Source organism: Plectropomus leopardus, chromosome 18 (assembly GCF_008729295.1).
Source record: "Plectropomus leopardus isolate mb chromosome 18, YSFRI_Pleo_2.0, whole genome shotgun sequence".
Lineage (NCBI taxonomy): Eukaryota > Metazoa > Chordata > Actinopteri > Perciformes > Serranidae > Plectropomus > Plectropomus leopardus.
The window spans coordinates 5,845,230-5,873,175 of NC_056480.1; the positions used below are offsets into that span (position 1 = coordinate 5,845,230).

Here is a 27,946-nt window from a genome sequence, read left to right on the forward strand (position 1 = left end):
GAGTGTTTTCAAGAGGAGAAGTTGCATAACATCACTCAGTGGAAACACAGTCATCTCACTTTTGTGTTTTATCAACATTTCAAAAATAACCCTTACGTTCTGCACAAATCTGTAATGGAAACCCGCCTAATGTGACTTCATTCTCTGCTCTGAATGCAATTACTCCACTATATCTATGAATAGCAAATTGATTGCTGCTATATTAATGCTCTGAATCTGGTAAAGAGCTCCTTCTATTACAGTACCGGAGTAAATGTACTTAGTTACTTTCCACCACTGGAATCAAACAGCGGCACCTGCTGGCTCCACTGTTTGCTTAATAAAGTCAGTTAGAGAGACAAACTTCACTGCTGAAGTCCCCCTCCCCTCTCTCTCTCTCAACATTGAGATTAAAATACAAAGAGCTCAATTAATCCACAAGCCCGTGAAGGAACCGCGGCCCTGTGCCCATGGCAGCCGACTAGCTATTTCCTGTCCCACCCTCCTGGCTTAAGAGTGAACAGACCTCACTGTGGTGCGCTTGTGGCCAGCAGAGGAGAGATCACCTCCCTCTGGTCAGCAGTGTGGCTCAAATCTGCACACAGGCAGAATAACTCCAGAAAAAGGTGATTTCTGTTGAAATGAGGTCTCTCTGCATTTAGGGGCTTTTATTTTGGAGTCAGATGCCAGTGGATTAGGTTGAGTTATCTCTCAGGAAAAGGAAACACCTCCTTCTCAACACATGTGAGGACCATTCCTCCTCCTCTAAAGGATGACAGGGAGTGGATCATAGTGGAGGGCTGCTCCCTCTGCAGCAGCTACATCAGCTCCTCTGTCACAGAGTGACCAAAACCTCTCACTGCTCCTCGGAACAAATTATGGGATCTTATCTAAGTGTTGGCTGAAAGACCAGGTCCAAATTTGGATCTAAATTCTTTGTTTTTGGAAACTTTAATCTAGTCAATCTGTGCTGCTCTCATCTGGAACCAAGGTGAGTGGTTACTTAATTGTTTACTTTTTTACCTCAAACATATTTAATTTTCATACAAATCAAGCCTTTATTGCACATTACAGATGTTTTTCTGTCGGGAAAACTGTCACAGATACTGATTTTAAAACATCACATTTACAAAAAGATCTTCCCAACTATACTTCTCTGCCATCAGGCAATAAACTAGGCAACAAACTTGTTTATTAGCAGGGCCTGCACCATGTTCTTTACAATACCGCAGACCATAAAAGTGCAGTAGCTACAACGTGCCCAAAACCATCAACACTTTAAATAAAAATTCTAAGATGTTTTATGTGTTTTTATCCTTAATTGAGCGCACTTTTATGTAAGTATTTTGACAGCAGCTCCCCGCCTGAGACACAGCGAACATTCAGCGGACTACTGTAAAATAACAAGTCTTATTTTCAATGGTTTCAAGTTTCATCTTTTGACTTAAATGGGATTATCTAGGCAGGAAGTGTGGGGGGGTTGAACGGGAGTGCATTTTATGGGGTTACATAAACAGCTACAGCTGCTGGGCTTTGCATGTGTATAGTTAAGAGGAGAAGTTACTGGACTTGTCTGGAAATGTTAGGTGTTAAATCTGTCTGCCCAAGACGGCGGCGGCTGTATAAAATGGACATTTGTCTCCCTCTGGTATTTGAATTGTGCTCTCAGATCGGGGCAAACTTCAAAACATTTGTCATGAAGCTCTGCACAAAAATATATGTATTTTACTGTAAATCCGCAAATGAGAAAAAAGAAGAAGAGTGTGCTTAGGCACAGACAGAATACCCAATCTATCTTATCCTGTCTGTCTATAATTAAGTTATAATATCTTAAAGCTTGTTTTCTTAAAACAATAGAAATACAAATCTGCTAATGCAGTGAGATATTAAAGTTGTTTCCACAAGACATCAACTTGTTTCAAGAAGTTTCCAGATTTAGCGTCTGTAGTTTAAAACATAAAAGAATACGACAGGTCACTGCGCTGAAATTAAGGAAAATTTGATCTAATTTTGCAATAAAAACCAGGAAAAACGTTCCTACTGCACAAGCAGACTGTTCTGCTTATTTTAAGAAAATTATGCTTGTATTTTCTTTTATCACATACTACGGAGAGTCAGATGGAAAGATCGATACCATTCTCTAAATGTGAGTCTACATGTGAACACAGCTAGACTACAACTATAATAAAAAATTTATAACAAAACACCTCTGAGCTTTAACAGTTAACATGCTCTATCTTTTTTGTTTAATCCATACAAAACCAAAACATAAAAACATCTTATAGTTTAACAGAGGGTTATGTGCCGACCTAGTTCTTGGTCAGGAGCAATTGCATGGTACACAGCAAACTGTTGTTTTTTTTAAGATTTTTTAGGCTTTTTCAGCCTTATTAGATAGGACAAACTTAAGAGTGAAAGGGGGAGAGAGAGGGGAAGACATGCAGCAAAGGGCCGAGGTCAGACTCAAACCTGCAGCCGCTACAGCAAGGACGCAGCCCCTGTTCATGGGGCGCGTGCTCCATTGGGTGAGCTACCGGGCGCCCCAAAACAGCAAACTGTTGTATTATAGTTTGGTTTTAGACAAATAAGAACCTATATGTTAAAGCTGTGAAGCAGAAATCTGGATAAGGCAATGAAACCCAGCAATATCTGAAAATACACCCTCCTCCTCCTGCTGCCTTCCCTCTTTGTCCGATGGGACTCCCACCAGACACCCGTGTGCACGTGTATCAGTAACCCAATATTGCCCATACATTGATTTATTTATTATTTCAATGTGGAGTTGCGGGCAGCTCATTCACTCGGCCCTTCCTTGCTCGGCTCTCTCTCTCTTCATTAATCAGACTAGCTGTTAGCCACCCTGCGTCCCCTCTGACTCTCTCCTCACTGTAGACTGCTTTCTCAGAAGGTGAGCGACCATCAGTCGCCACCTGTAGCAGCTCAAATTTGGCCAGTGCAAACCCCTCAGCGTTAAGTGTGACAGCAGGCTGGTGGCCTAACATGTGCAACAGCAGCAACAGAAAGTTTTCTGATCCGCTGGGGCGTCAGGGCCGTCAGATTCTCTGAAGCTGGGGTTTGCGCTAGCTGGATTCGAGTTGCTGCGGCTGCTAACTGGGAGTCTGTCTGTCTCCACAGTCGCTGCCCGCTCTCCTCCCAGTGAAGTGGTCTATAGCAGCAGGTGTTGAGCGGGAGGAGACACTAGGTGGGTTTCCATTACAGATTTATGCAAAACTTATGTGATATTTTCGAAACGTTGATGTCATGCGACTTCTCCTCTCGCGACACCATTCCAAGAAGCATGGCGATGGATGTTCAAAACACTAGCAGGTTTATTTCTATCGCAGCCACCGAACTACCACCGTCATATTTAGCATACAGACATAAAAGTGGCATCACTCAGAGAACTCACCACAAGACAGCAAATGTTTCCCAAAGCTGTTGACCTATTCATTTCAAGACTAACTCGATAAGAATCTGCGGTGTGATAAATGCCACGTTTGATAAACAGTGTTATCAGTGGGAGCGTAGACGCACTGGTTGTAAAGGCCAGTCTTTAATCAAAACAAATACTGTTTGACTTTACACGAGCTCAAGCGGAAACTAAATAGCCCACTTATGTTGTTAAGGTCTGGGGGATGCAAATTATGGGTGCAGATGGAGTCATGCTTCTTCTGTCTGTGAGTTAAATGCTCAACAGAAGGCAGCGCTGGTTTAGACCCACCGGTTCCCATGAGTCAGCGGCCACCAGAGTGACTACCACTGTAATTGCCCCCCTTTGAAAAAACAGAAAAATAAAGCCTTTGAGAGCGCGCAGGGTCTGCCAAGAGTCACCAGGATAAAGATCAGGGTGGGAGAGCGAGAATCTAGCCCCCCAAATGGCAGCGATGGGAGCAGGGCATGATTTCGTTCTCCCCGGAGAGAAAGCAACAGAAAGAAAAACATTTGGCTCCCACGCACATTGTTGTTGTAATGACAGGGAATGTGAGGGGGTGGAAATATCAGTCATCATGTTTACATCAAGCTTTACTGTAACTCTGGGACCGTCTGTGACAAATCCCCCCGCCCCACCCCCAATTTAACCTGACTTAGCCCCACAGCCTCTCATTCTCAAGAACCAGTTTCACCCAAATTCCAAAAAATACATATTTAGGAACTATTTTTTGTGGTAGAAAGTCATTTAACTGTGGTCTGTGGGTTATCTAGAGTAACCGGAAAAGACATGGTACTGTTGAATTTTTAGATTCCAGCATGGTTCCAGGGATGGCAGTAAAGTGCCCCAGAAATGAGTCCTAAAACCCAGAAATAGGTTAACATTTTAGCAATTCCTTCGTGCCAAATGTCAATCAACTTCAGTCTTGTGCTGTCATTGGCTGTGCCTCACTGACAAAATCCCTGACAGGTCTAGATATTTAGCATACTAGATATCCAAGGAGCGTCTGCAATGAACGGGTCAAACATAGCACTCATGCGCTGATTTGCAAGCACCCAACCATTTCAGATTCCCCTCTGATCTGCATAGGTCGACCTACAACCCAAAGTCTGGGGTACTAACTAAAAATCTCAAGGTCAAAAAGCTAAAAGGCAGCATTCAGAGTAAAATATTAGGCTGAGAGCTGACACAAACACTGCATGCACTAGTCTACCCTCTACTGTCATGTTGTCTCTCCCTCCCTCTCTAAGACAAACACTAGTCTGTCTTACTGCTTCCCAGAACTTTTTTACTTAAGTACGCTGCCAAAAAACTGTAGAAAAGTAATACTTTTGTTTTGGTTGGTTTTGTGTCGTTCTCTCGGCTTGTATTGTAGCATTATGATCCATCAAGATACATTCATGAAACATTAAAGGTGCGCAGCTGAGATCAAGATAAAGACCGAGTTTGAAGATTAGTGCGTTCCAAGCGAGGGCGTTGGAAATCACACTTCACATTACGGGTCTACAGATTATCAGCCTAGCTGATTATCGGGGCCAATTTTTGGCATTTTCCCAATAATCAATGCTTTATTTTAATAATCGCAGATAAAATTAATGAATCAAAAAAGTGCGCTACTTTGGCTCCGCTGCAGCTGTCTCTCCCCCTCTGGGCTGTTTTCACCGTAGACTGTGTATAAAGATGGACGACGCGCGCCCACTTACCCCCATTTACCCCAGTGATGCTAAAGAAAAAAGTGCAGTTTAGGAGTATTACACTCAGCCAACACCAGGGGAGGCAGTCTGCAATACATGCACAGAAAGTGTCAGCATGGAAGGAACTTTTATTTGTAAAACCTCAGGGAGCTATTTTTATTTATTCATTTTTTTATTTATTTTATTTTGTGTTGGAGTTTGTTATATTCCAAATTCTAAATATTGACAGAAAGATTTTCATTTTCATTGTAAATGCATTCAAGTTCTTGGTCTCATTAATTACTAATAATTGGTATCTGCCCCGAAAATCCAATATCGGTCGACCCCTACTTCACATCCCTTGGCTCACATCTGTTTTAAGTCGCGGATCGCTGTATCGCAGCTGAGGTGATCCCATGGCATCATGGTCTCTGGTGACATGCTGTTATTAGCGGGAGTTTCCAAGAGAACATGTGAAATCTGTTATGTCACTTTTTCTGTGGGAAAAGAAAAAGCCGGAAAGAGCCTCCTCAGGCTCTGATGTCATAAATATAAACATCCCTGTTAGACACAGAGGGCCTCACGTTGCCGTCCTCACCGCAGCCCCGAGTGTCAAACACTTAGGAGGAACACAATGTCCTCGTCTGCTGACCTCTGACACCAGTTTAGATCACAGGAGTGATGGATGGGGAAGAAACACTGGATGAGCTCAGATTTCCCCAGTGGGCTTAAAAGTGACACTATCTTATATCTATTTGGTTTAAACATGAATTAAAAGTTTGCTTGTGTTTTTTCTTTGTTACAGAATCTTGGTTTGGGAGTTAAGTGTGTAAAACTAAGTCCTGGAGATGATAGATATTTGAGGCCACAGTGAACCAGGATGGAGCCTGTTAAGAGAGACATGGAGCTGCTCAGTAACAGCATGGCGACCTACGCTCACATCAAAGGTAAAAACCTCCGTGTGTCTGTGACCCCACGACTCCGACAAACAGCACGACTCTACAGGGTCACAAAATGACTGCCAGCGTTGGATATATATACATTTCCAAATCTTTCTCTGATTTTTCTCACCAAATACTGTATGACTTTACATTTTAATTCCCAGTGGTGGAAGAAGTACTTAGATCCTAGTGACAATACCACAAGTATTAACCCTTTGGGACAGTTTGGTGCATTTTACGCTCTATTCATTTTTCATTTTTTGCTAATTTTGGTTGTGTTCATGCATATGGCATACATTTTGGCAAGACTATTTTTGTTTAATCAAAATCAAAAATCAAAAATACACCGAGTAAACAAAACTGTTACATTCATACTGTTAAGTGCAAAAAATGCGCCACCGAAACCCTAACCCTTTCCCAAAATGTAATCTTTGATCCTACAGCCATCAAAGCATAAAAACATGCATTGTGTTATTTCTGTCTTGGAATTGGTAATTTTTACTATTTTTCACGTGATGACGTAATTTTTTTTTACCATAATTAGTAGAATTTGTGTTTGTATTTGCAGAACTCTGATTGCAACTGTTTAGTCAGGTTTTGCGATCGCGGCGCACCAATGCAACTTGGAAATATCAATAATATATCACCTGTAGAGCTGTTAGTTAGTCGCATGCTCGCAGCAGCTAAAGCTAACATCCAACTGTTTACTGGAAGCTTCACGTCAACAGCAACAACATCAACACTTCTGGCCTAAAACGGGCCAGCTCCTTTTAAAATTTCATTATAAAAGTTCTTTATTAACATCCTTATAACATCCTGTAACAGCAGTTCATTCAACAATTTTGTATTTTAGTAGTTTAAATTAGTTTAAAGGACATTTAAAAATATCAAAATATATCATGAATCGCAATGTAGCCTTAAAATACTGCGGTATTATTTGAAAGCCGTATCGCTCAGCCCCTAATGCAAAGCTAGTTCAGAATCGACAGTGTCTTTTTACTGCTTGAGTAAATAAACTCGTTACTCACTATTACTGAAGTCATATCGAACTCATCCATTGTGTTTCTCCGCCCTCTCAGCCAACCCAGAGAGCTTCGCCCTCTACTTCATGATGGGCGTCTGTTTCGGCCTCCTCATGGCGCTGTGCCTCCTGGTGGCCGGCATCGCCTGCAGGACTCGTCGCTACACAAGACCTCCACCTTCCCCCGAAAGGAGACAGCTGAAGGAGTCCAGCGAAGAAGAAGAGGAGGACGGGGACGAGGAGGAGAGCATTGCAGAGGAAGATGGGGAGGAGGCAGAGATCCCAAAAGTGACAATCGGGCCGATGAGTGATCGCAGCAGCCAGTCTAACGGGACTCTGAGGAGCGTCAATGTGTTTGCGTCAGCTGAGGAGCTGGAGAAGGCGCGACGTCTGGAGGAGAGAGAAAGAATCGTCAGGGAGATCTGGAGGAACGGACAGCCGGACATCCTGGTTACAGGGACAGGGACCATTGGACGAGTGCATTACCACTAACAGACACTTTGACTAAAGATCCACCTCACAAACTGCAAAGGACAGGACACTCAGCACATTGGACTGAGACATTTTAATCTGTATGGCAACCCAAAGTGTTCAATATTAAAATAAGAACCTGTACGATAATGATTGGAGTGATACGGGAGACTAAACCTTATATTTCACTTTGTCAAAACTACACCCCTCTTCTTGATTCACAAACAAGAAAAAATAATAATTCAGCAGTGTTACCCCAATTTAAACATGAAATAAATTAAATAAATAAACTTGGCTTCTAATGCTCATCACCAGTGAACAAATTGATATAACACTTACTTAGAGACCGAACAGCTGTCTTCTACATATGGCAAAGTTTAAAAGATAAGTAAGACAAAATACAAATTTGAACAGAAACATACCATAAAAATACTTTCCCTTAGGACAAGAAAAATACATTTTCTGACCCCTCTCCTGCCCGGTAGCTGTTTTACAGTCCCTAAATATATGAGGGTTGATGAAATGCTATTTTATCTTTATTGATCAAGAAAAACCTGTATGTCCTGACTAAAAAGTGCATCATTAACTAAATCTGTCTGGGGGAAAATGGCGTAATTTATTTCATAAAAAAAAAAGATATTGGATTATTTTTTTATATACTGACATTTTGAAGACACTGAAATATGAATAAAAATACTATATTAAAATAATAAACTCACAGCAGGACAAATAACATTATAAAACAATTAGCCAAGTTATATGTGTGTGTGTGTGTGTGTGTGTGTGTGTGTGTGTGTGTGTGTTACAATTTCAGTGTCATAAATTGTCTGTATTTATTCATATGAATTGATTATTCTTAGTTGTATATACAGAAGCATTCACTTGAGAAAAAAAACATTAGCCTTATTTATCTGAATTAACAACATTATCTCAGAATTATAAAGAAGTTTTGCTGAATTAAGGAGATTATTTTAGAATAATGGTAAAAGTTGTGAAACAACTAAATACATCTACTTTTGAAATAAGGAGAAAGTAATCTCGTGAATTCTTGTTTTTTTCCCAATTAACAGTTCCGTATGCATTCATAAATTTAATACTGAACACTCTGGGTTTCCATATGTATTATATTGTATTGCTTGTGCTTTTATTTGCTGCATATTTGACGTTATCTGTATTTTACCATGATCTCTTTGCAATGTGAATAATTAAAAGTTTAACCACTTTATCAAACAACAACAGCACATATATGTCAGTGGTTGCAGCAGTGTACATTTGTGGTTATTTATGTGTCAAACCAATGCATTTATTCGCTGTTTTAGCAATAATCAGAAGAGAAAATCGACACCACTCTCGTTTGTATGCTAATGTAGCGTTAGCTGAAGCCGAGGGACAGTTAGCTAAATTAGCTTAGCACAAACAATTGAAACAGGTAGAAACTGCTAGCCTAGCTCTGTCCAAACGGTAACAAAAATCCACCTACCAGCTCATCCAAGTGTGAAAGGCCTTCTAACACATCCATGGTAACAAAAAAAATAAATAAAAATGAGTAAATAAAGGGCAACTTGTGAACTGTTGCAAACCTGGTCGACCGACGTTGACGTTGACGTTGCCAAAACTCGGGGAGTATCCGGGAAGTAACCAATCCCGACCAAGAAATAGTCCGGACCCAAAAATCGCTAAACTCGGTTCCAGCCCTTCAAATGTAAATATTAGTTAATTTTTCCGTTATATAAGACACTCATTTGAATAAAGGTTTGTTTTACATTCTACTAATAGTCAATTAATGTTTTTGACTGATTAGTTGATTATTTTTAATTCTTAAAATTATTTGATTTGTCTGAACAACAGTCCAAAAATGTTAAATTTACAATGATATAAACGAGTAAACGCAGCAAATTTCCACATTTTAAAAACTCAAATCAAAGATCATTTTGATTTTATTTGATAAATTACCACAAAAAAAGTTTCCTTTTTACTATTAATATTAATAATAACTTAAGTTTATATAACGCTCTTTGAGGTTGCCTACATAAGGCCGCTTTACAGAGTAAGTAAACAAACGAAAAACAATACATTTAAAAAATGAGAATAAATAAATAGAAATACAAATTGTTTAATCTACAAAATATTTTAGTTGTTTGAACACAGTGGCCCATAGGTTTTTCACATACAAGAATTTGCTTTTGATGTTTTGATGCATAAACAAGAAACATAAATAAGCTATAGAATTTAAATAAATATATAAATAGCAATAAACATATTTTAAGTTAACATAATCTGCTATTTCAAAATAAGTAAGTATATGTAAGAGTTAAGAATGTGCAAATATATTTAAAGGGATGTGCAAAGGTTCACTGTATTTAAAAATTATGTGCAATATTCAGCGATAGTAAGCAAAAGAAATGTGCATTAATGTAAAACAAAGGCCTGTAAAGAGATAAGAGGAAGTTATAACATGTTGGCTAGTTAGGATGGGGTTTGGAAAACTGTGATAAATTTTTTTAATGTCCCCCCTTTTTTAATTAAGTAAATAAAGTGTACATTAATCAAAAAATTTAAACAATAATTAGTTGCAGCCCAGAAATAAAACTACTCCCAGAGGCAGCTTCATGGTGGGCTGATCTCAGCACAGAAGTCATCTTCTCACAGAAAACCCTCCAGTCTTTTTCCCAGCCTTTAAACTGGCTTGTGACTGTGACCCCATCACTTCCTGTTTCCCTTTCCACAATTCCCAGTCTCCTCCCTCCCAGTTTCATCTACAACACTGCAGCTCTCTCTGCTGAAGACATGTCTGCTAGAGGGACTATGAAAGAGCCATTCACCTCTGCCGAACTGTAGATATTACCAATGCAGAGCTTCTCCGAGCGATGTCCCAGGAGATTTTCTGTTGGCTGAGTTTTGCTCCTGCGTCCATGAAAAGGCTCGTTATGTTATAACTGCAGTGTCCGTTAAGTGGCACTGAATGGAGATTATAGTAAAGATTTAGAGAAAACTCTCATACTGACAAAGAGACACTCATGATCTGGTGGTATGAGCTCATTCTGGGACAAATTGCTTATTCACACTTGTTTACCGTCTTTGGCCTCTTTAACAGCTGAAGACATATTTAACATTGTTTGACATCATGAGATTTGCTTATAAATGTGATTTTAAACTGGTGACATTTCAACACCTCCGCTTTAACCCCTGGAAATCTGAAGCAACCTCGCTTTTCTCATGCTGCTTTCAGACGCCTTACACAATTATTTAAATCTATAAAACTTAAGAAAATTGGTGTGATTACTTAAAAAACATAGGGAAAAAGGGAATGAGCAATGTGGTTAAAAATGTTTCATGAATTGCAAGAAATGAGTGACTTAGAGAATGACTGATTTTTTTAACAAAAAAGCTAGCTGAAATTTCTAGGGAATAAAGAAAAAAGCTATGGAAAAACAATATTTATAGTTATATATAATATATATTCTATGTGATATTTACATATCTAAAATTGTAACAGAATAAGCATACATTTTTAGCTACTTTTTTCTTAGGTCATTTCCTTTTCTTTTTTAAACTTTGTTTTGTAGTAATAACTAATTTCAGGTAATTTTCTACTACTGTCTTACTGATTTACATTTCTTCTTTCGTTGCTCATTGTCTTCTTCCCATGCTTTTAAAAGAGACAAGTCAATTTGCTCAATTTAAGACCAGTAAGCCAATATTAAGCTGAAATCAGATGTGCCTGATAAGCAAAGTGGGGGAAGTAAAAATCATAATGGCCATTTTCTCTACATTGTGGCATATAGACAAAAATTAAAATAAAAAAAAGATATATTAATCATTAGTGAAAGTAATCATTACATACAGCCCTAAGATGTTTTGTGATTTTGTCACTATCATCAAATGTAAACCACCAGTTTGTGGCCAAGCTTAAAGTTACCACTTCACCACTTTACATAGAGGGTTTTTTTTAGTAGTTTTTTCCATGAACCTTGAATCTCTACATTTCACTATTTTTTTTTTTTTCATGAATTAATCCTGTTGGTCCCCCCTCTACATCTTGTGACTAAACCTATCTCCGTTGGATCCACTGAAAAATACAGCATTTTTTTCTAATTGCTGAAAAATAGATATTTTGGAGACAGGAGGTTTGTACCCGACAGCAGCGTTTTGCAACTATTAATATGTTAACATATACTGCAGTAGAGCGAGACCCCTCACAATAATGCAGCAAGTATTTAACACGCTTCTACAGTCTGTTAAAACTGGGATAGGCAATTGAAATTTGGCCTCATTACTGGTTCTTTAAATGCAGATGTGTGTGCACGTCCCTGCAGATGGTGAAAGTCTGGTTCAATGGTGGATAATCTTGCAGAGAAGTTGCTATTCCAATATTGGCAAAAACTACTTACACTACAAAGCAACCTAAAAAGGAAACAAGTCTAAAAATGTACAAAAAATGAAATAAAACACACTTGTTTTTTTGGCTTGTCCGGATTTCTGTCTAACCCAGCTTCACCTCAACAACCACTCTCACAGAATTTTCCCTGAATCAAAGAAAAGATTTATTGAAAATTAAAAGACAAAGTACTCCAAAGCTCTTGAGAATAGTACAAAAGTTTTCAGCTTCAGATTGAAACAAAAACAAAAGTCCTACAGCTCGGTTTAGTACATGCAGTATGTACAGTCAAAAGTGGGACGAAGCAGCACAGTGAGATTCACAAAACTAGTTCCGCTAGTTCGCATCGACTCCTCTTAAAAATATACACGTTCATCGTTGACAAAATGTTTTGTCAATTTTTTTTCTCTTCGCTTTTTCATGTTTAGGTTCTCTGGTATTTTTTTGCAAGAGGGTTTACTGCAACCGTTGTATTAAAACAAAAAAAAGAACCATTATCAGGTTTTATAATTTCCCTTCCCTCAGATGTTAAGATTACAATAATTTAGATCTTATAATTCTATACATGTATTAGCCTTTTGTAATAACTATTCTTCTTTTTATTAAAAAATCTAAATAAAAGGTAGTCACTTACCTATCTGATATGCCAGAGGCAGAAAACCTACATGTTTATCTAACGCAAAATCTTTTGTTGCCAAATTCTTTACAATTTACTTTTTTTTTTTTTTAAATGAAAACGCCCAAAATCAATGAGAATATACTGCAGCACTCACGCATAAAAATGTCCTCACTTCACAGTGAGAATTACAGGTGAAGTGGCACTATATAAAAGCTCGGATAATGTAAGCGACTATCGTTCAGGGGTTCATCAAAGGATTTTTTTTCTGTGTCTAATAATTTGACGATGGTGAGCCGCCACTGATTGGTCCCGAGGAGCGAGGTATGAATCAAACGTTTCATGCAGTAACATCACAGATTTATCACAGCCCCAAAACAAACGAAAAAAAACAATAAGATGATGTCATCTAATGCCGTCCTACACTGACACAGCTGCACCTCTCAAAGTCGGGGCAGTACCTTCAAACAGATTACACATGTATTATTATTTATATTTATTTTCTAAGGCACAAATTCTTATTTTGTCTTTTTTTTTGTCAGAAAATATTCACCATTGTTGCCTCAGTTTTTTCTCCCTTAAAAAGATACAACAACCAGCTGCAAAACAAAAACTCACCGTTACATAAAAAACACTCTGAAAAGAAGCTAACCTCACGTACAAAAAGAAGCAGAGTGCTGCTCTTCAAGTCTTTCTTCACTTTAACTCACTGAACATTAACCGTTAAATGAAATGACGTGGAGGGGAGAATAAAGAACACCGTCATCACCGCAGTAACCGCTCTGACACGGAGACGCTCACAAACACGTACATGTTGATGATGGAGTCTACTGCTTCTGGGCGGAGGAGTCTCCAATGTTCTTGGTTTCTTTGCGCTCTATTTCCATGTTGTCGTCTCCCAGCTCGCCCTCCGCTACGCCCTGGTACATGTCGTGGGTCCACTTTGGGCTGCTGCCACCTTTACGGTAGACGAAGCGTCCACGGCGAGGCGGGAAGGAGCCGCGGCCTCTTCCACGGTTGTCTACCCAGGTTTTCTCTCCATCTCGATCATCATGCTGGAAGGAGACACGCAATGTTAAAGCTGGTCAGAAGTCTCAGCTCTGGACCAACTTAAAACGTATTTTTATCTTTTGAAACACTTGTATATAACACTATATAATAAGATCTGTTTATTTCCAACATTATCTGTGAATGCATTGGAAAATGGGGATTTTTTGCACAGACCCATTAAACATAAAAAAGTAACAGTTGTGGTACACATGATACAGATCACACTGAGAAATTCAGCGTATTGCAGTTATCTGCAGAAAATACCGCAAGCTCGCAGAAAGGAGTCTGCAGGTATTTGCTTTCTGTTTTTTATACATGTATTTGTGATTAATTGTAAAAAGCAGTATAATGCTAAACCTGCAACTGGCAGTCGATCAGTGATAGCCGGGCTGAGAGTGAATGAAGGAAGGTGTGTTTTATTTCGATCCCCCGCCTGCTTTCTTGGCTTTCCGAGTGATGTCAGTGGTTATGTAATACCAATGGCTGAGGGGGAAGTACTAATGAAACACAGCGCTAATGCGCGCCACTAAATCTATCAGTAGCTCACCTGGTAATACTTCCTGCTCTTGGGAGTGTATTCAGGGTCCCACTCCTCCTCTGGAGGGCGCACGGCAGGATTCATATTGGCAGGGTTTCCATTGCTGTTGTTGCCTGGATAATTTCCCCTGTTCCACCCTCTGCCTCTGACTCTGGGGAACTGGAACCAAAACAACAAGGTGGATTTCAACTCGCCATCAAACAACAAACTCATTTTCTACAATAAGATGGAAGAATATTTTTACTATATTTAATATGTTTTGGTCCGAGTCAGCGTCAAAAAACTCAACCCAGGGACAATGAGAACGACAGCACACACAAATAAAAAGCCACACTGATGGAAATCAGGCATTTGTTTAGTGATGAGGTGAAGGTCCACTGATTTACGCTACATTACCTTAATACAAATCAGGTAGTGCATGGAAAATGTATGATAGTGTCATCATCATTATCATCATCATCCACATTATGTTCCTTATCATTAGGAGGAAGGAACAGAGCAGAGAAGCGCAGTCTACTGTGATGCCATTAGGACAAAGAATTGCAAGAAGATGAAATGTCAGTACCTCAGTGACAAAAACAAATGCAGCACAAGAGATGAACAGAGGCGGACAGGAACTTACAAATCCACGGCCGCGGCCCCTCTCCGGGTTGTGGCCCTCATAATCTCGAGGGCCTCTGTCTCCGGGCCCACTGTAGTCCCGTGGAGGGTAACGTGGGTGACCGTAGCCCTCCTCCGAGTGGTGCTCCATCCCCTCTCCTCCCATGTACTCTTTGCCTCTGTAAGGCGGAGGATAAGGGGACGGAGAGGAAGAGGAGGAAGAGGAGGACGGAGAGCGATCCCGCTTCTTCTTACCCTTCCTGTGAGCACAAACAAAGAAGTTGGACATGAGTGTCTTAAAAATTAGTTCTGCAGTTAAAAATAATAGTAATGGTATAGTAATAACACTATATATAAATAGTACCTTTAAAAACAGAGTTTACAGAGTTTACAGAGTTTACAGAGTTCTTTGACAAAAAAGAGCAAAAGCAGAAATGGGATACATAGAAGGCAACACAGCAACTAAACAGTGAACAACTGAACACAAACGAGATGAAACGAGGATAGAGTGTGGATGAAATTTAAAGAGGACAAATTAAGCAAGATGCAGGACACAAAATGTCAGTATAAAATAACACAAACAATAGGGCAAAAACAACAAAGCAAATACAAGTAATGAAACATAAATAAAATAGGTAAAATAAATAAAATTAAGTTAAATTAAAATAAATGTAAAAATGTGTAAAAAGGGTCTGAAGTCATGTTTTCACTGTTTTCTTCTTCACAAAAAACAAACACAACTTGTAAAATCTTTCTTTAAATGAGGCATTAACACACATTAAATATGCATGTCTCTTCACACATTACATTTTCTCACATGCCTCTCGACCAGCCTGAGCTAGCTCAGCCTCCGCTCTGTGCAGTCATAAAATAACTGCTGTTCCTGAAAATAGCCATGAAAAACGCATTTTTGTTACATTGCACACTTTGATCTGATTATTTTTGGTGTCGCTGATCTGAAGCGAGACCACCTCTTTTTCGTTGTATTACGGTTTGGCTGATTGGTCCTGACTGTGGTACGCAGGAGATTTCACAGCTGTAATTTTGGTTTGGATCAAACTGAAAAGTTCAACAGTTTGGAAAAAACAAGGTGAAAGGCCCCCCAAAAAACTAAAACTGTCACCTGAAACTTTAGACTTGTTTTAAGGCTTTAGTGCCTCAGAAATAAAAGCAAAGTGTCTCCTGTACTGACGGACTCTTTCTTTTGTTTTTTAAACGTTATGTGCCATCCATCTTTTTGCCTGACTGCCATCTTTCAATAAAGAGTTGCAAAAAGAAATGAAAAGTAGACAGTAATGAATACAAAGTCAATCGTGTGCTGATAAACATGTGGTAGGGTTTTAAATAATACTCTGAATGTCTGGGGAAAAAGAAGGAAGTGGTAATCCGACTCTGCTGCCGTTAATCCTCCAACATGGCAACCTATCCATTGTAACAACAGCAACCACTCCTCCAAACACTGTCCCCTGCAGATCTGAACACAGGACTGTCTGAACTCTCTAGGGGTAAAAACAGAGACAACAAAAGGGACGTACTTGGATTTCTTGTGGTGTTTCCCAGATTTCTCAGAGGACCTCTCTCTGCTCGGTCCTCGGGAGCCTCCAGGGCTCCTGCCTCCTTCACGCTTGTACTCCTTCCCAGCAAACCTCTTACGTCTTTCAATATCCAGGCGAAGGTCCATCACGTCGCCTTTGAACTTTTTACTTGGATCCTGCAGAAACACGTGTTTATCAGCCACTAAACCAGCTGTGTGTACCACTGATGGACAGATTCATAAATTATCTGACAAACATGAAACGCAAATGTAAAGCTTGAAAAACAAACATTACAGATAAAGATGCACAACATATATTAAGTATTGTGTTCCCTCTAGTGGTTAAGACAAAATGTGAATGCTAATGTTACTTTAAACACCATGAAATGACTATGATGGCACTAATTACGAAAATAATACAACGTGATCTTAAAAAATGACTTTTCACTGTTTAATATATTTGTGGAAACCAGCAGCATGCATGTAGCTTATCAAAATACACTGAATTTCACATTTTGTTGTAGCTTGATTTTTTTCTTTTTAGGAAAAATACTTACAAGGTAAAGTCACTGATAAGCGTCCCTTGAGAGGCTTGGATTCAGGATCTTAATTCACTTCCTTTTAGCCTTTGCTTGGGTTCGTACATACCCAATCAATAACCATATCTCATAGGCTGGGGGGGCTTGCTTGGCACTTACAAAACACAATTGGGCTCTTTTGATTTAGAAATATGCATCCTTTGAAAGAAAAGCACAAAGCTGAACACTGCTGCTTTGGATCGTCTCAAATTTGCTTGCTCCAAATACGTCAAATTTCAAAAGGGCGGGTCACCTTGTAGCTCGTCTCCTCCATATCCTCAAACAGGTGAGACTGCCTCTTAAAGGCACTGGGGGAAACATCGATTCTCCTGAGAGAGGAGGGAAAAGCGTTAATATCAGGAGGCTAAGATGATAAAAAAAAAAAAGCTAAAGTGCTTAACTGAAGAAATCACATCAGATCAGAAAATGAGACGTTGACAGTACCTGTGGATTTCTGGGCTCTTCCTTGGCTTCATCATTTCTACCTCTGCAGCTTTTCTTTGGTACATGGCAAACCGCTCACTTAAAGTCATGTCTGAGGATTGGAAGTGTTGAGCTGCAAATAAAGAGGAACAAACTATTTATCCAAATACAGCAGCACCAGCTTTGGTAACTAACGTATGATCATGAATGGAGCGTCCCCCCTGTTGTCTCTGTGGCAGCTGGACAAAAACCAGCGCAGGTCATACTATACCTTTGATGTAGTGCACGATAGACACTATGTGCTGAGCGAACAGCTCAGAGGGGCTGCGACGGAGCTGCGCTGACTGAATATGCTGGAAAATGGAGCGAAACTCTTGATCTCTCTTAGTTGGGTTCCGCAAATCTCGAGGCATGAGGCGCTCTTTAGAGAGGGAGGAGCTGAGAGAGCACAAGAAGTCAGACACAATGAACATCAGGGAGTAAAACATATCTACCGTATTGGCCCAAATACAGGATGAAGGGGTTGAATTATATTTCTGCACAAAAAATACATCAATGATGAAGTCATGAAGTACATGACATTGGGAACTTGAAGGTCCAGTGTGTAGGATTTAGTGGTGCTCGGTGCAGTTGCAGAACTGAAACTTGTCCTGAGTGCAAAGCGTGCACTAGATCTGCGGTGGCTGACGTGAAAACATGTATGGCTCCATATAGAGCCATTGTGTTAGCCACTGTGAACCATGTGAACAGTTAGACTCGTCACAGTGTGTGTGTGTAGGCAGACGAGAGCTCGGCATGGAGCAGAAAAAAATAAATAAATACATTTTAAAAAATTTTAACGTGGTGTTAGGATTACACATTTTTAGAGGGAATTAATTTCATGGGACAGTATAATAAAAAAGATTTACATATGTTCACCTTCAACAGAATTTTCCCAGTTTAAAAAAAAAAAAAAAAGTAATTGCCAAAAAACCGAAACCCTGCTCTCACTGTCTGTTTGGCTTATATTTGGGTCAATACGGTGATATTACAGTGTACACTACATGATCGGGTGTAACTACACATACCTGGGCATTTCATCTAAAGAGCTGATTTTGAGCTCAAAGTCGTCCCTTGATGCAGACAGGTGTCGTACAGGTGACCCTTCACGAGGAGGATAAGCTCCGGGGAACAGCGGCCGCTCCTTCTCTCTGGAAGTTGTGGGAGGGGACGGACTCCTTCTGGACTTCTCCTTCTCTTTCTTCTCCTTCTTCTTGGACTTCTCCTCTTTCTTGGAGCTGTGTTTGCGGCTTCGGTACATCTCCTCCTCCATGTCTACGACCTCGGCCTCTTCAGCATCCCTGCGGCTTTTCTCTTTGACTGACGGGTAGGACGTTGAGTAGCTTGGATCATCCCCCCATTTTCCAAAAATGTCCCGTGCTGTGAGAGTGGTTTTGACCTCCCCATCCTCATCAATGTCCCTCTCTTTCAGCCCGTGAGACTTTAGGAACTCTTCTTCTCCAGCGTCAAAGAAAGGCAGCGTCTTGTCTTCCTTGGACTCGCTGAAAGCTGACGAGATATTGAAAAGGTCTCCGGACTTGCTTCCTTTCTCAAGTTCTCTGTCTTCGCTGCTCTGCTCTTTATCCCGACCGTTCTCCTTTTCAGCAGCCTGCTTTTTGCTTTTATTCTCAGCCAAGAACCTGAAACAGAGAAGCAAAACAAACTTTAGTATCTATAACTCCAGATAAAACACTGTGATGAACAATGCAGGAGGGAAAAACAAGTACATATAACATATTCTCACAAGCTGAAAGATTTCAAGTATATTTCAGTTGACTTGGAAAAGCTAATTTTGCATAAAAAAGAAAAAAAATATATATTAGAAGAACTCCCATTCCGAAAACAGTACAGACCATGACTCAGTTTGCAGTAGTTATACTCACGTAACACCACCGTCCTAATTAAGTGGGATTTCATACAACTTCCTCTCAGAGCACAGAATAGGACGGATACATTTTCAATGCTCTTAAAATCTGGAGTCTTATGTTTTTCCTTTTTAACCTGTATTTCACCAGGGATCTTTGAAAAAAGCTAAACATGTTTGAAAGAAAAATAACGTTCATAATTCGATAGGAGAGTTAAAAAGACAACATGATTTCACTGACATAGTAGAAATCTAACTGACATACTTTTTGAAGGCAGCAGAGATCACAGTTTTATCTCCTGGTTTGATGTCGTCTTTTGAAAAGAACCCAAAGCCGCTGAAGGACGCCGTCTGTCCGGATTTTGTGGGGCTCTTAGCTGGAGGGGACACTGTGCCGATGGTTTTCCACAGAGGACCGCCACTCCCAGGCCCTTTACCCTCAGAACCAGAGGGACCGTCCTCTTTCTTAGTCTCTGGGCTGATCTGTTTCGGGCTGGTGTCGTAGTCGATCCATTTACCTCCAGAAGCCTTCTCGATGGCGCTGCCGTCCGCCATCTGTCCCGATTTCTCTGCTTGACTACCTTCTAACTTGACCTTAGCGTCCCTGGAGCCGTGCTTGCCCTTACTACTGCGATGGCGTGGTGATGAGGACCGGGACCGTGACGAGTAGCTGGAGTGCCTGGAGCGCCGAGATCCCCGCGAAGATGAGCGGTCAGAGTAGCGGGAGCGGCTCCGGCTGCCTGAGCGCTTCTTGGGTGTGCGGGAGCGGGAGCGGCCCCTCCTGGGGCTGTGTGAGTGGTGGTCCTGGTCGTGGTGGCGATCATGCCAGCCTCCTCCACCGCCGCCACCGCCGCCACCACCACCACCCTGCCAATTAGACTTATAGCCATAGCCGCCTCCTCCCCTGTTCTGGTAATGGCCGCGTGGATAATAGCCTCGGTTTCTGCCGCGGTAGTGGAAGGGTCTCCGGTAGCCTCGGTTATATCCTCTGAAGCCGCCTCTGTTGTTCTGATAGTCCCTGGTGGGATAGTTTCTGTAGGACGGAGAGTGAGAGCGAGAGCGGGAACGAGACCTAGAACTGGATGAAAGAGGAGACGGAGAGAAAGAGGATGAAAAACGATGTTTAATGAGGGCGAAGCATGTGCTGCGACCCAAGACAATTCTCAACCTTACAAGTCAAGAGCCACACTGTCCGCACATTTCAGCAAAACGCTGTGGCAAGAAACCTACTTCTCTAGTGGGGAATATTACATCTCTGAAATGGCAACCTCTAAACAAAAGACTGACTGAACATCAGAAACGGACGTCAGCTGTCTGTGAACACCAGACCAAAACCAGCCACAACATTGATCAGGAAGGGATAAAAAATAATCGACCAGGAGTCAGTGAACAGCCGCAGAGAGATACAGGAGGCCATTCACACCCTCATCAAATGCCAGCCACTATTCTTGATCAACCACTTATCACCTGATCCAAACTTAAAGGTCTGCACAGATGAGATTGAACCTTCGACCTGCCAAACTGGCTGAAACTAAAATGGAAATTCAACATCTTTGGGTTTCTGATTGTTGGTCAGACAAATTAAGTAATCTGAAGACATCACCTTCAGGTTTGACAACTTGCAATGGACAATTTTTCAATATTTTCTTGCACATAATAGGCAAACAACTAATCAGTTAGGAGGAATCAGGGAGGAAGTTTGATTTTGGCCTTATTAGACAAAAATCAATGAAATCAAAAATAAACTTTGAGCATATTGAAAGTGGTCTGAGAGAGAACTCAACTTCCACACTTCCTCCTGGCACTGTTTACAGGTAATTTCAGAGAAAGCTTTAATCCAGAAATAGTTAGAATAACTAGTAATTAACGGGAAGATTAACAGACAATGAAATTAAGTGTTAGTTACAGCCCTTTGATATTGTCAGCACTTACAAGAGGTTTTAAAAGAAGCAGAAAGAGTCCAGGGCAACACCCTTTTCTATTGTGGTACATTTGAGATTGGACTGATATCATATAAACTAGTTCTTTGGACCCTGTGGTTGTTCCAAAACTACAATTTGTATGGCCTTACAGGAAGTGGGGATCTACTACTGCCCAGGCATCAACAGGGGGCGCTGTAAGCCCAGAGGTGACTGAAAGGTATCTCCCAGAAAACAGCACTGTCTCTGTCATTCATTCATAAAATGTAAACAGAAATCTTTATTACACTCAGGATATCAAACAAGGGTTTGAACCATCACTAATTTCTAAAAACAACCTTCAGGAAGCTGGTACACTGTGGATAATAAATTCTGATGAAAGAGTAGAGTAACACAGTTAAATGTGATTTCAACCAAAGGACAAAATATCATGACATTAAATCTTCATATAAAACACCCAAAAAACTGCAGCTTATCTTACAAAAGACTACAAATAAAAGCAATCCAAACATGCTACTCAGAGAATGTAAAGTGGCATGTGTAAACTCAGGGATATATGAAAAGTCTCTGGAACCAATGCAATACTGAACATGTGCTGATGGTCTGAAAAGCCACAAACCAAACCATCAAGTTTACAAGCACATGTCAACTACACACTCACCCTTTGCACCTTCCCATTGGAGCAGAGTCCTGGACAAAACATAAGTCTCTTCCCACGAGCCAGACCTTCTGTGTGACTTTAATTAATGTGTGGACAAAGGGTACATCGAGGACACAACCTGCTCTAATCCACAGAGGGAGGAGGCAGTGAGGGGGGAGGGAGATACAGCACGGCCACGAGGACTCGTTCTTTACTCTCTCTTTACTTCTGACAATCATTGATATGCTGTGTAGCAATGCTCTTAAGGAAAAACATCCACTCCAACAGCTCACTGTCTGTGAAAGTGATTTAACGCTCCAGCTTCAAACATAGACTGACAACAACATAACAGACAGCGTGAGAAGAACTCCCTTGCTTAGGAAAACATTAAATAACTGAGGGATTATATTGCTTGCCATCTTAAAACTGCAACAAGTCACAAATACAGACGAATGGAGATACCTAACAAGAAAGAAAGTGAGCTGATGCAAATACTTTGAGGCTTTGTCAGTCTGTCTCCCACACAGGAAAAACATTTATGCAAATTAAAAACAAACCTAGAAGGAGTCTGGCCCAGTCAAGAAAAACAAAGAACTAACTTCAAGTTAAATTTTAATTTACTACAGCTGCTACGACCCTGTTATGTGCCCGTACCAACAGCTAATACCAATACAATCACCACCGATCAATTGTTCAGCTGATTTTCAGCTTGATCGGTGGTGACTGGTGACCAGGCGGTCAGTCTCAGATATACCTGATTCTGTGCCGCCTCCGCGATGTGTTTAAATAATCATTTTACACATATATAGATCTGTTGCACCTAGGGCCGGGCAATGTGGTTTTAAAATAATATCACGGTAGTTTAAGGCTAAATCGCAATGCATGATATATATCTCAATATCTTTAAATGTCCTTTAAACTAATGTTAACTACTAAAATACTAAATTACTGAATGAACTTCAGTTAAGTTCAATAAAGTAGCTTCTGTCATATCATGAGTCTAATACACTTCGGTTATAATAACATTTAATAAATTACAGTTATAAGGAAGTTAAAGTACTTTTATAATGACATTTTTAAAAGTATGGATGTGTGACTGTATGAGGGTATATATATTTGTACATTAATGTACAGGTTTTGATATACACTTGAAATTTTAATAAAAATATTGTTAAAGACTTATACTGCACGGGTTGTGTGAGAGTTTGTAAACAGGTGGTTTGATAAAATTTTGCTGCTTTTAAACGTGGTCCCTTATTACATCAATTCAGGCATAATGTTCCTTTTTTGGCTTATTCATTCATTGAGGAGGAATGCAAGAAAAACAAAGTTTTCCTGATGAATTCAATGTGACATGCATTGACTGAGAGATGTGTAAGTGATCATTTTGTGAGTGAAGCACTCCGTAAAGGAGAACTGCACACACCTTTACAGGAGTGCTGACTGAATCACTAAAGTGAAATGGCCGTCATGATGAAGCAAATGATAAGCAAACACCCAAGTGAACATGAGCTGGCCACTTCCTTGTTGCTTTGTGCTGTCCTACAAACAGATATTATTACACCAGAGTGTTTGACAGCACTGGCTGCTATCGCACAAGTGTTTCATCAAAAGCAATAGATGTTATTTGTCTAGTAGGTTACTGAGAGTTGACTTTGCCTTTACAACATTAGTAATTTCTGTAATAAAATATTGATATGTGGCGTTCGTGTATCAATTTAATATTAACCCATAAAAATATTGTGATACTATATTGCAGTATAGTATCCCCCCCAACCGTAATCGACAGCTACAGTAAATAAATGTATTGTTATGTTACATTAGGAAGGTTATTCCCAGAGGATAACTGTAACAATTTTTTTACACACAACAAAACTCCAAGACTTTTCCAAAACTTTTAATGATTTCTACTAATTCCATGACTTTTCCAGGCCTGGAAAATGTGAATGCGAAATTCCATGACTTTTTAGGTTTTTCGTGACCGTGGAAACCCTGTCAGAAACAGAAAACTAGATTTACCTATAGCGACGTTTTCTGGATCTTGAGCGGGAGCGGCTTCTAGATTTAGATCTGGAGTAGGATCTGGATCTGGATCTGGAGCGGGACCGAGCCGGAGAATCCGGAGCCTTTGACATCTTTGCTCTTAGGCCAGACAGAATATTCTTTGACTGAAAAACATGAAGAGAAAAGTAAATTTTAAGGTTATAAGGTTTTAAGGTTATTAATAGCTATTGTTCTCCACAAAAAGAAAACGTCGAAGTTAATTCAAAATCCTTCCTATTCGTCAGTATTGCACGTTTGCATTCAGTCTAGACTTGCTGACAGGCTGAATAGCGTACACCTTGTGCCCCGTCATCAAGACCCCTGCACCCAGCTGCTTCAAAACCTGCATTACAGCCCCTGAAGCTCCACATGCCCTTGAACTGTCAAAGCCAATGCAGTGAGAGCACACAGAGGCCAACAGGTTAGCGTTAAGACTGTAGCAGACAGCTGGAGCAGCGTGTAAACATGAGCTCATGAGCCGGCAGCAATGTGAGACAGGTTGAGCTTCTGTGCAGCAAGATGTTGAAGACGGCTGCTGCTGAGGAGGAGTGGAAGCTGGCTCAACATTAGACACAAATCAAACCAAATAGTGCAGCTTCCAACATCAGGATGCAGCCTACTACGGTCGGGCGATTGGATGAAAATATTGGCCTTTGGCGACTGGCTGACTACATCGCCCGCTGTTATTTTTGGGGATGATCTTTGTCATTTCATTTTGCTTATTTAATAGTTTACCTCAGAAAAACGAATAAGAGGCTCAGTGGGCAAACAGCAGCACACAGAGAGAAAGACAAAAACAGTGTGTAGAGCCATTGTATTTTCACATCTAACTCTATGTATTAAGGGTTTAGTTTGACCAAACAAATTTTAGGGACAATGCAAGTTAACATAGTGCAAAGTCCACCTGTTACAAACAAGCAGCAGTAACTGATGTTTCAGATATAGAGATTATAGCTATTGCCAGTTTCGAACTCCTGTCCTTTGTTAGGCATTTAAGAAAGAAAATGAAGAAAAAAAGAGAAGATCTCAAGGTTACATACAATAACAGTAATGGTAAAAACAAAAAAAAAGACAAAAAAAGGTAAATACTTACATCAAGATTACATAAAATTACAACATCCAATCTCAGTAAAAAAGACACACAAATACACAGCCCTAATCCAAACACTTGATCCTTCCACTGAGGACGTTTTTTGTACTTTCACTGCTGCTTAACATCATTCTGTAAAACATTCAGATAAAATGTAACTCTGCAGGTAAACAAACAATGCTTTGGCTAAGAGACTTTGACACTTAAACTAACTACTGAATCAAAACTAACAGAAAATGGCAATAACATGTGCAACATTGCATCACTTATTCCATCCTAACATTTCCGAAAAAAAAAGAGAAATTATATTCTTTAACTATTTGCTAGTTTCTGCAAAGGGGACAAGTAATACTGAAATTCTTGACTAAAATTTGACAGTATATGTCTATCTAGCTGCTCATTTGCAATGATGCCCTTATATTGCCTTAACAAATATATATATGTTTTTTCTCTTTTTCCATTTCTCTTTTTACAAAATGGAGACCAGAGTCACTTAAAATTAGCAGGCCCGCAGCAGGTAGTTCTGCTTTAGTGCAGTGGGGCAAGAGGAAAGCTTTCACTACTACAGGGGCTGCTTAATGCTGAAAAGGCAGTGCTGCTTACGTCAATCACTTTGCATTTTATTCACAATTCCCCTTTGAGAATCCAAAGAAATAAATGAGTGTTTTTCTTTCGAATGTTGTGGAATGCCTCTTTTCTTTCATGTTTGGGGGGCAACAGTTGCCATGTGCCAAACAATGGTTGCTACGTGCTCATGCGGGGTTTCCCTTCCTGCCCAAATCTTAAGCAGTCTACTTAAGTGTTATATTGACCGCTGAAGACCCTCACTGCTCTTCTGCTGAACCTGAATCTTTCAGAACACATAATTAAGGCACCTTGTTGCTTTTAGGTCCCCTCTGTTTGTGTCTCAACCACCATGTAATGCTCAACAAAAACCTGTCTCCTATGTACAGTTAGCATTGTGAGTTGCATGCTATTATTCTCAACAAGCAGGTCACAACTTGTGCACTGGAAATCTAGCTGCCTAAATACACACAGAGACCTTTTATAGGCATTATGGGTCTTTTAAAAATGTATATTCATAGAATCATCTCTAGATCATGGTTTTGCCTGCAGACTTCATGAACACCCTGAATAATAATTACAGGGAGGTGCATTAGTGAGTCAACTTTTACCACACTGTTTAGTGCATGCTACCAAAGCCCAACAGACTCACTGAGATCAAAACAATAAACAGAAGTGAAAGTAAGCATGAATAATTTTAGTTTTTTTCCATTTTATCACAGGCCAGAAAGATCTTAGTTCAGCTTTACACCCCGCATTTAATGCAAAAAACGTTCACATGTAGTACTTTTCTACTATTTTCTGTGCTCTTACCTCATATTTGCATGTGTGCTCCAGGGTTGGAAATTAGCAACAGCCACTAACCAAAATGCTAGTAAATATGCAAGTGGCTACTTCATTTATTTTTTCCACTCACCTTCCCAAAAAATGTTAATCTTTTGAGTGGCTGGTAGATATTGGCATCCATCAGCCACAGTTACAAGTGGACAAAAAGGTTAATTTCCAACCCTGGTGTGCATAGTTAATGATGCTGAACTGGTTCTGGTTAACCCTGAAAAGTGGCTTGGCTTGTTGGGTGGGTTGATGTTAAGTGTAAACGCATTATAAATATAAATAAATATAAATAGAAGTATCTGAAACTTGCAAACCGCAAAGGCAGTAGCCAAAAGATAAGCCAGAGTTGCTCCAGATCAAATCAAACCTAATCAGAGTGTTTTGACAAAGCTGCAACTGCCTAAAGGTCGAGCGCTTTATATGCTTCAAGTGCATATAATATATTTGTATTTCAAACAGGGAATGGAAAAAATGCAGGATATGAAGGGAACGAAATTAGCATGTGGAACTCTTTGTTTGTTTGAGGTACTTTTACTCCAATACATTTTGAAAGACAGTATCCTATATTTTACTCTACTACATAATAAGGTGGGTTTTTTTCCTTCGGGCACTTAAAGCATATTTAGATGTTAATTTTGTACTTTTACTGAGGGAAGCTTTTGAGTGCAGGACTTTCACGTGCATTTTTACACTGAAGTATATCTTTTTTTTCCTGAAATAAAAGATGTCAACACTTCTTCCACCACTGGGCATACGTGTCACTAACACAAACCACTGGGTTAAATTGATATCATTCATTTTGTCTGTATATTTAGCTGATTAATTGCGTCAAATACAACCATTTAAGAGTATGTGCAAAGATATAATAGGCGGTTGCATTTGCATTGCAGAAAAAGGGTGTCACCACATTAACAGCAAACAAACTCATATTACAATCTAAAAAGAAAATGATGTAGAAAACACCAGACTATGTTTGCTTAGTGTTACACAACACTGTAGTCAATTCAAGACCAAAAAAACTAGCTATCGATACTAAAATTAACGACGTTAACGACATGCTTGCCGAAAGAGAAGCGGCTACTAACTTCAACTATCAGCTTAGCGACAAATTGAAATAGCGTTTACCTTTCTCCCGTTTCCCCCGGACTGAACGCGGGTGTTTTTTGTGAATAAATGTTTGCAGAAGTGGAGTAACCTCTGAGGCCAGGCTGCTCGTCTGGTCCCTCCTTCCTGGTTTTACTGTACGAGCGTAAAACGGATGTTAGCAACCTAGCTTGTTAGCAGCGGCGCGGCTACCAGCCAGGCCGACAAAAACAGACGAACTGCGCCTTTAGAAGAAGCCAGGCGCTCGGTCTGCTGTGTCAGGCTCCATTCGATATATCCCCGGATGCTTGTTTGTGTCTATTAGTTAAGCTAAATGCGTGTTTTTGGTAAAATCGAGATTTTACACGAGCTAACGGTCGAGTTGGTCCGTTAGCACCCAATGCTAACGTCGATATGCTCAAATCTCGCGAGGTTTTGTGTGACGAGGAGGAGGGAGAAGGAGTGAACTTTCCTCTGAGGATGGAGAGCTCATTATTATGTAGATTATAATGTGCTGTTTTAATTTTGTTGTTACACATGTGGCACAGGTTACACACCTGGATTCAGTGATGGAAGAAGTATTCAGTTCCTTTACTTAAGTAAGAGTGCTAACGACAGACTGTGAAAATACTCTGTAA

At 40.1% G+C, this 27,946-nt stretch overlaps 2 protein-coding genes across 3 annotated transcripts; one reads left to right on the top strand and one right to left on the bottom strand.

Annotated features, from left to right (window-relative positions):
- Positions 1-581: 581 nt before the first annotated feature.
- eva1bb (eva-1 homolog Bb (C. elegans)) lies at positions 582-8,195 on the top strand. 2 transcript variants are annotated; one of them, XM_042506570.1, is made up of 4 exons: positions 582-970; positions 3,115-3,181; positions 5,888-6,029; positions 7,103-8,195. In XM_042506570.1, the coding sequence occupies exons 3-4, from the start codon at positions 5,963-5,965 to the stop codon at positions 7,534-7,536; spliced, it is 501 nt and encodes a 166-aa protein (XP_042362504.1). In that variant the 5' UTR covers positions 582-970; positions 3,115-3,181; positions 5,888-5,962; the 3' UTR covers positions 7,537-8,195. The 2 variants fall into 2 exon arrangements, with proteins under 2 accessions (XP_042362504.1, XP_042362502.1); XM_042506568.1 differs by lacking the exon at positions 3,115-3,181 and having other exon boundaries at positions 583-970.
- Positions 8,196-12,035: 3,840 nt separating this feature from the next.
- Positions 12,036-27,704, bottom strand: thrap3b (thyroid hormone receptor associated protein 3b). Its single transcript, XM_042506441.1, has 11 exons — positions 27,351-27,704; positions 23,714-23,862; positions 19,401-20,213; positions 18,300-18,911; positions 17,504-17,670; positions 17,254-17,365; positions 17,063-17,138; positions 16,233-16,408; positions 14,720-14,957; positions 14,107-14,256; positions 12,036-13,564 (listed from the first exon to the last, which is right to left on the bottom strand). The coding sequence occupies exons 2-11, from the start codon at positions 23,827-23,829 to the stop codon at positions 13,337-13,339; spliced, it is 2,688 nt and encodes an 895-aa protein (XP_042362375.1). The 5' UTR covers positions 23,830-23,862; positions 27,351-27,704; the 3' UTR covers positions 12,036-13,336.
- Between the last annotated feature and the right edge of the window lie 242 nt (positions 27,705-27,946).

Excerpts from the sequence above, each read along its gene's own strand:
- eva1bb (XM_042506570.1), top strand. The coding sequence starts at position 5,963 with ATGGAGCCTGTTAAGAGAGACATGGAGCTGCTCAGTAACAGCATGGCG. Across the intron at positions 6,030-7,102 it reads GACCTACGCTCACATCAAAG|CCAACCCAGAGAGCTTCGCC; the intron begins GTAAAAACCTCC and ends CCGCCCTCTCAG.
- thrap3b (XM_042506441.1), bottom strand. The coding sequence starts at position 23,829 with ATGTCAAAGGCTCCGGATTCTCCGGCTCGGTCCCGCTCCAGATCCAGA. Across the intron at positions 17,671-18,299 it reads TCTTTAGATGAAATGCCCAG|CTCCTCCCTCTCTAAAGAGC; the intron begins GTATGTGTAGTT and ends GTGCTCTCTCAG. Across the intron at positions 17,139-17,253 it reads AAGAGCCCAGAAATCCACAG|GAGAATCGATGTTTCCCCCA; the intron begins GTACTGTCAACG and ends CTCCTCTCTCAG.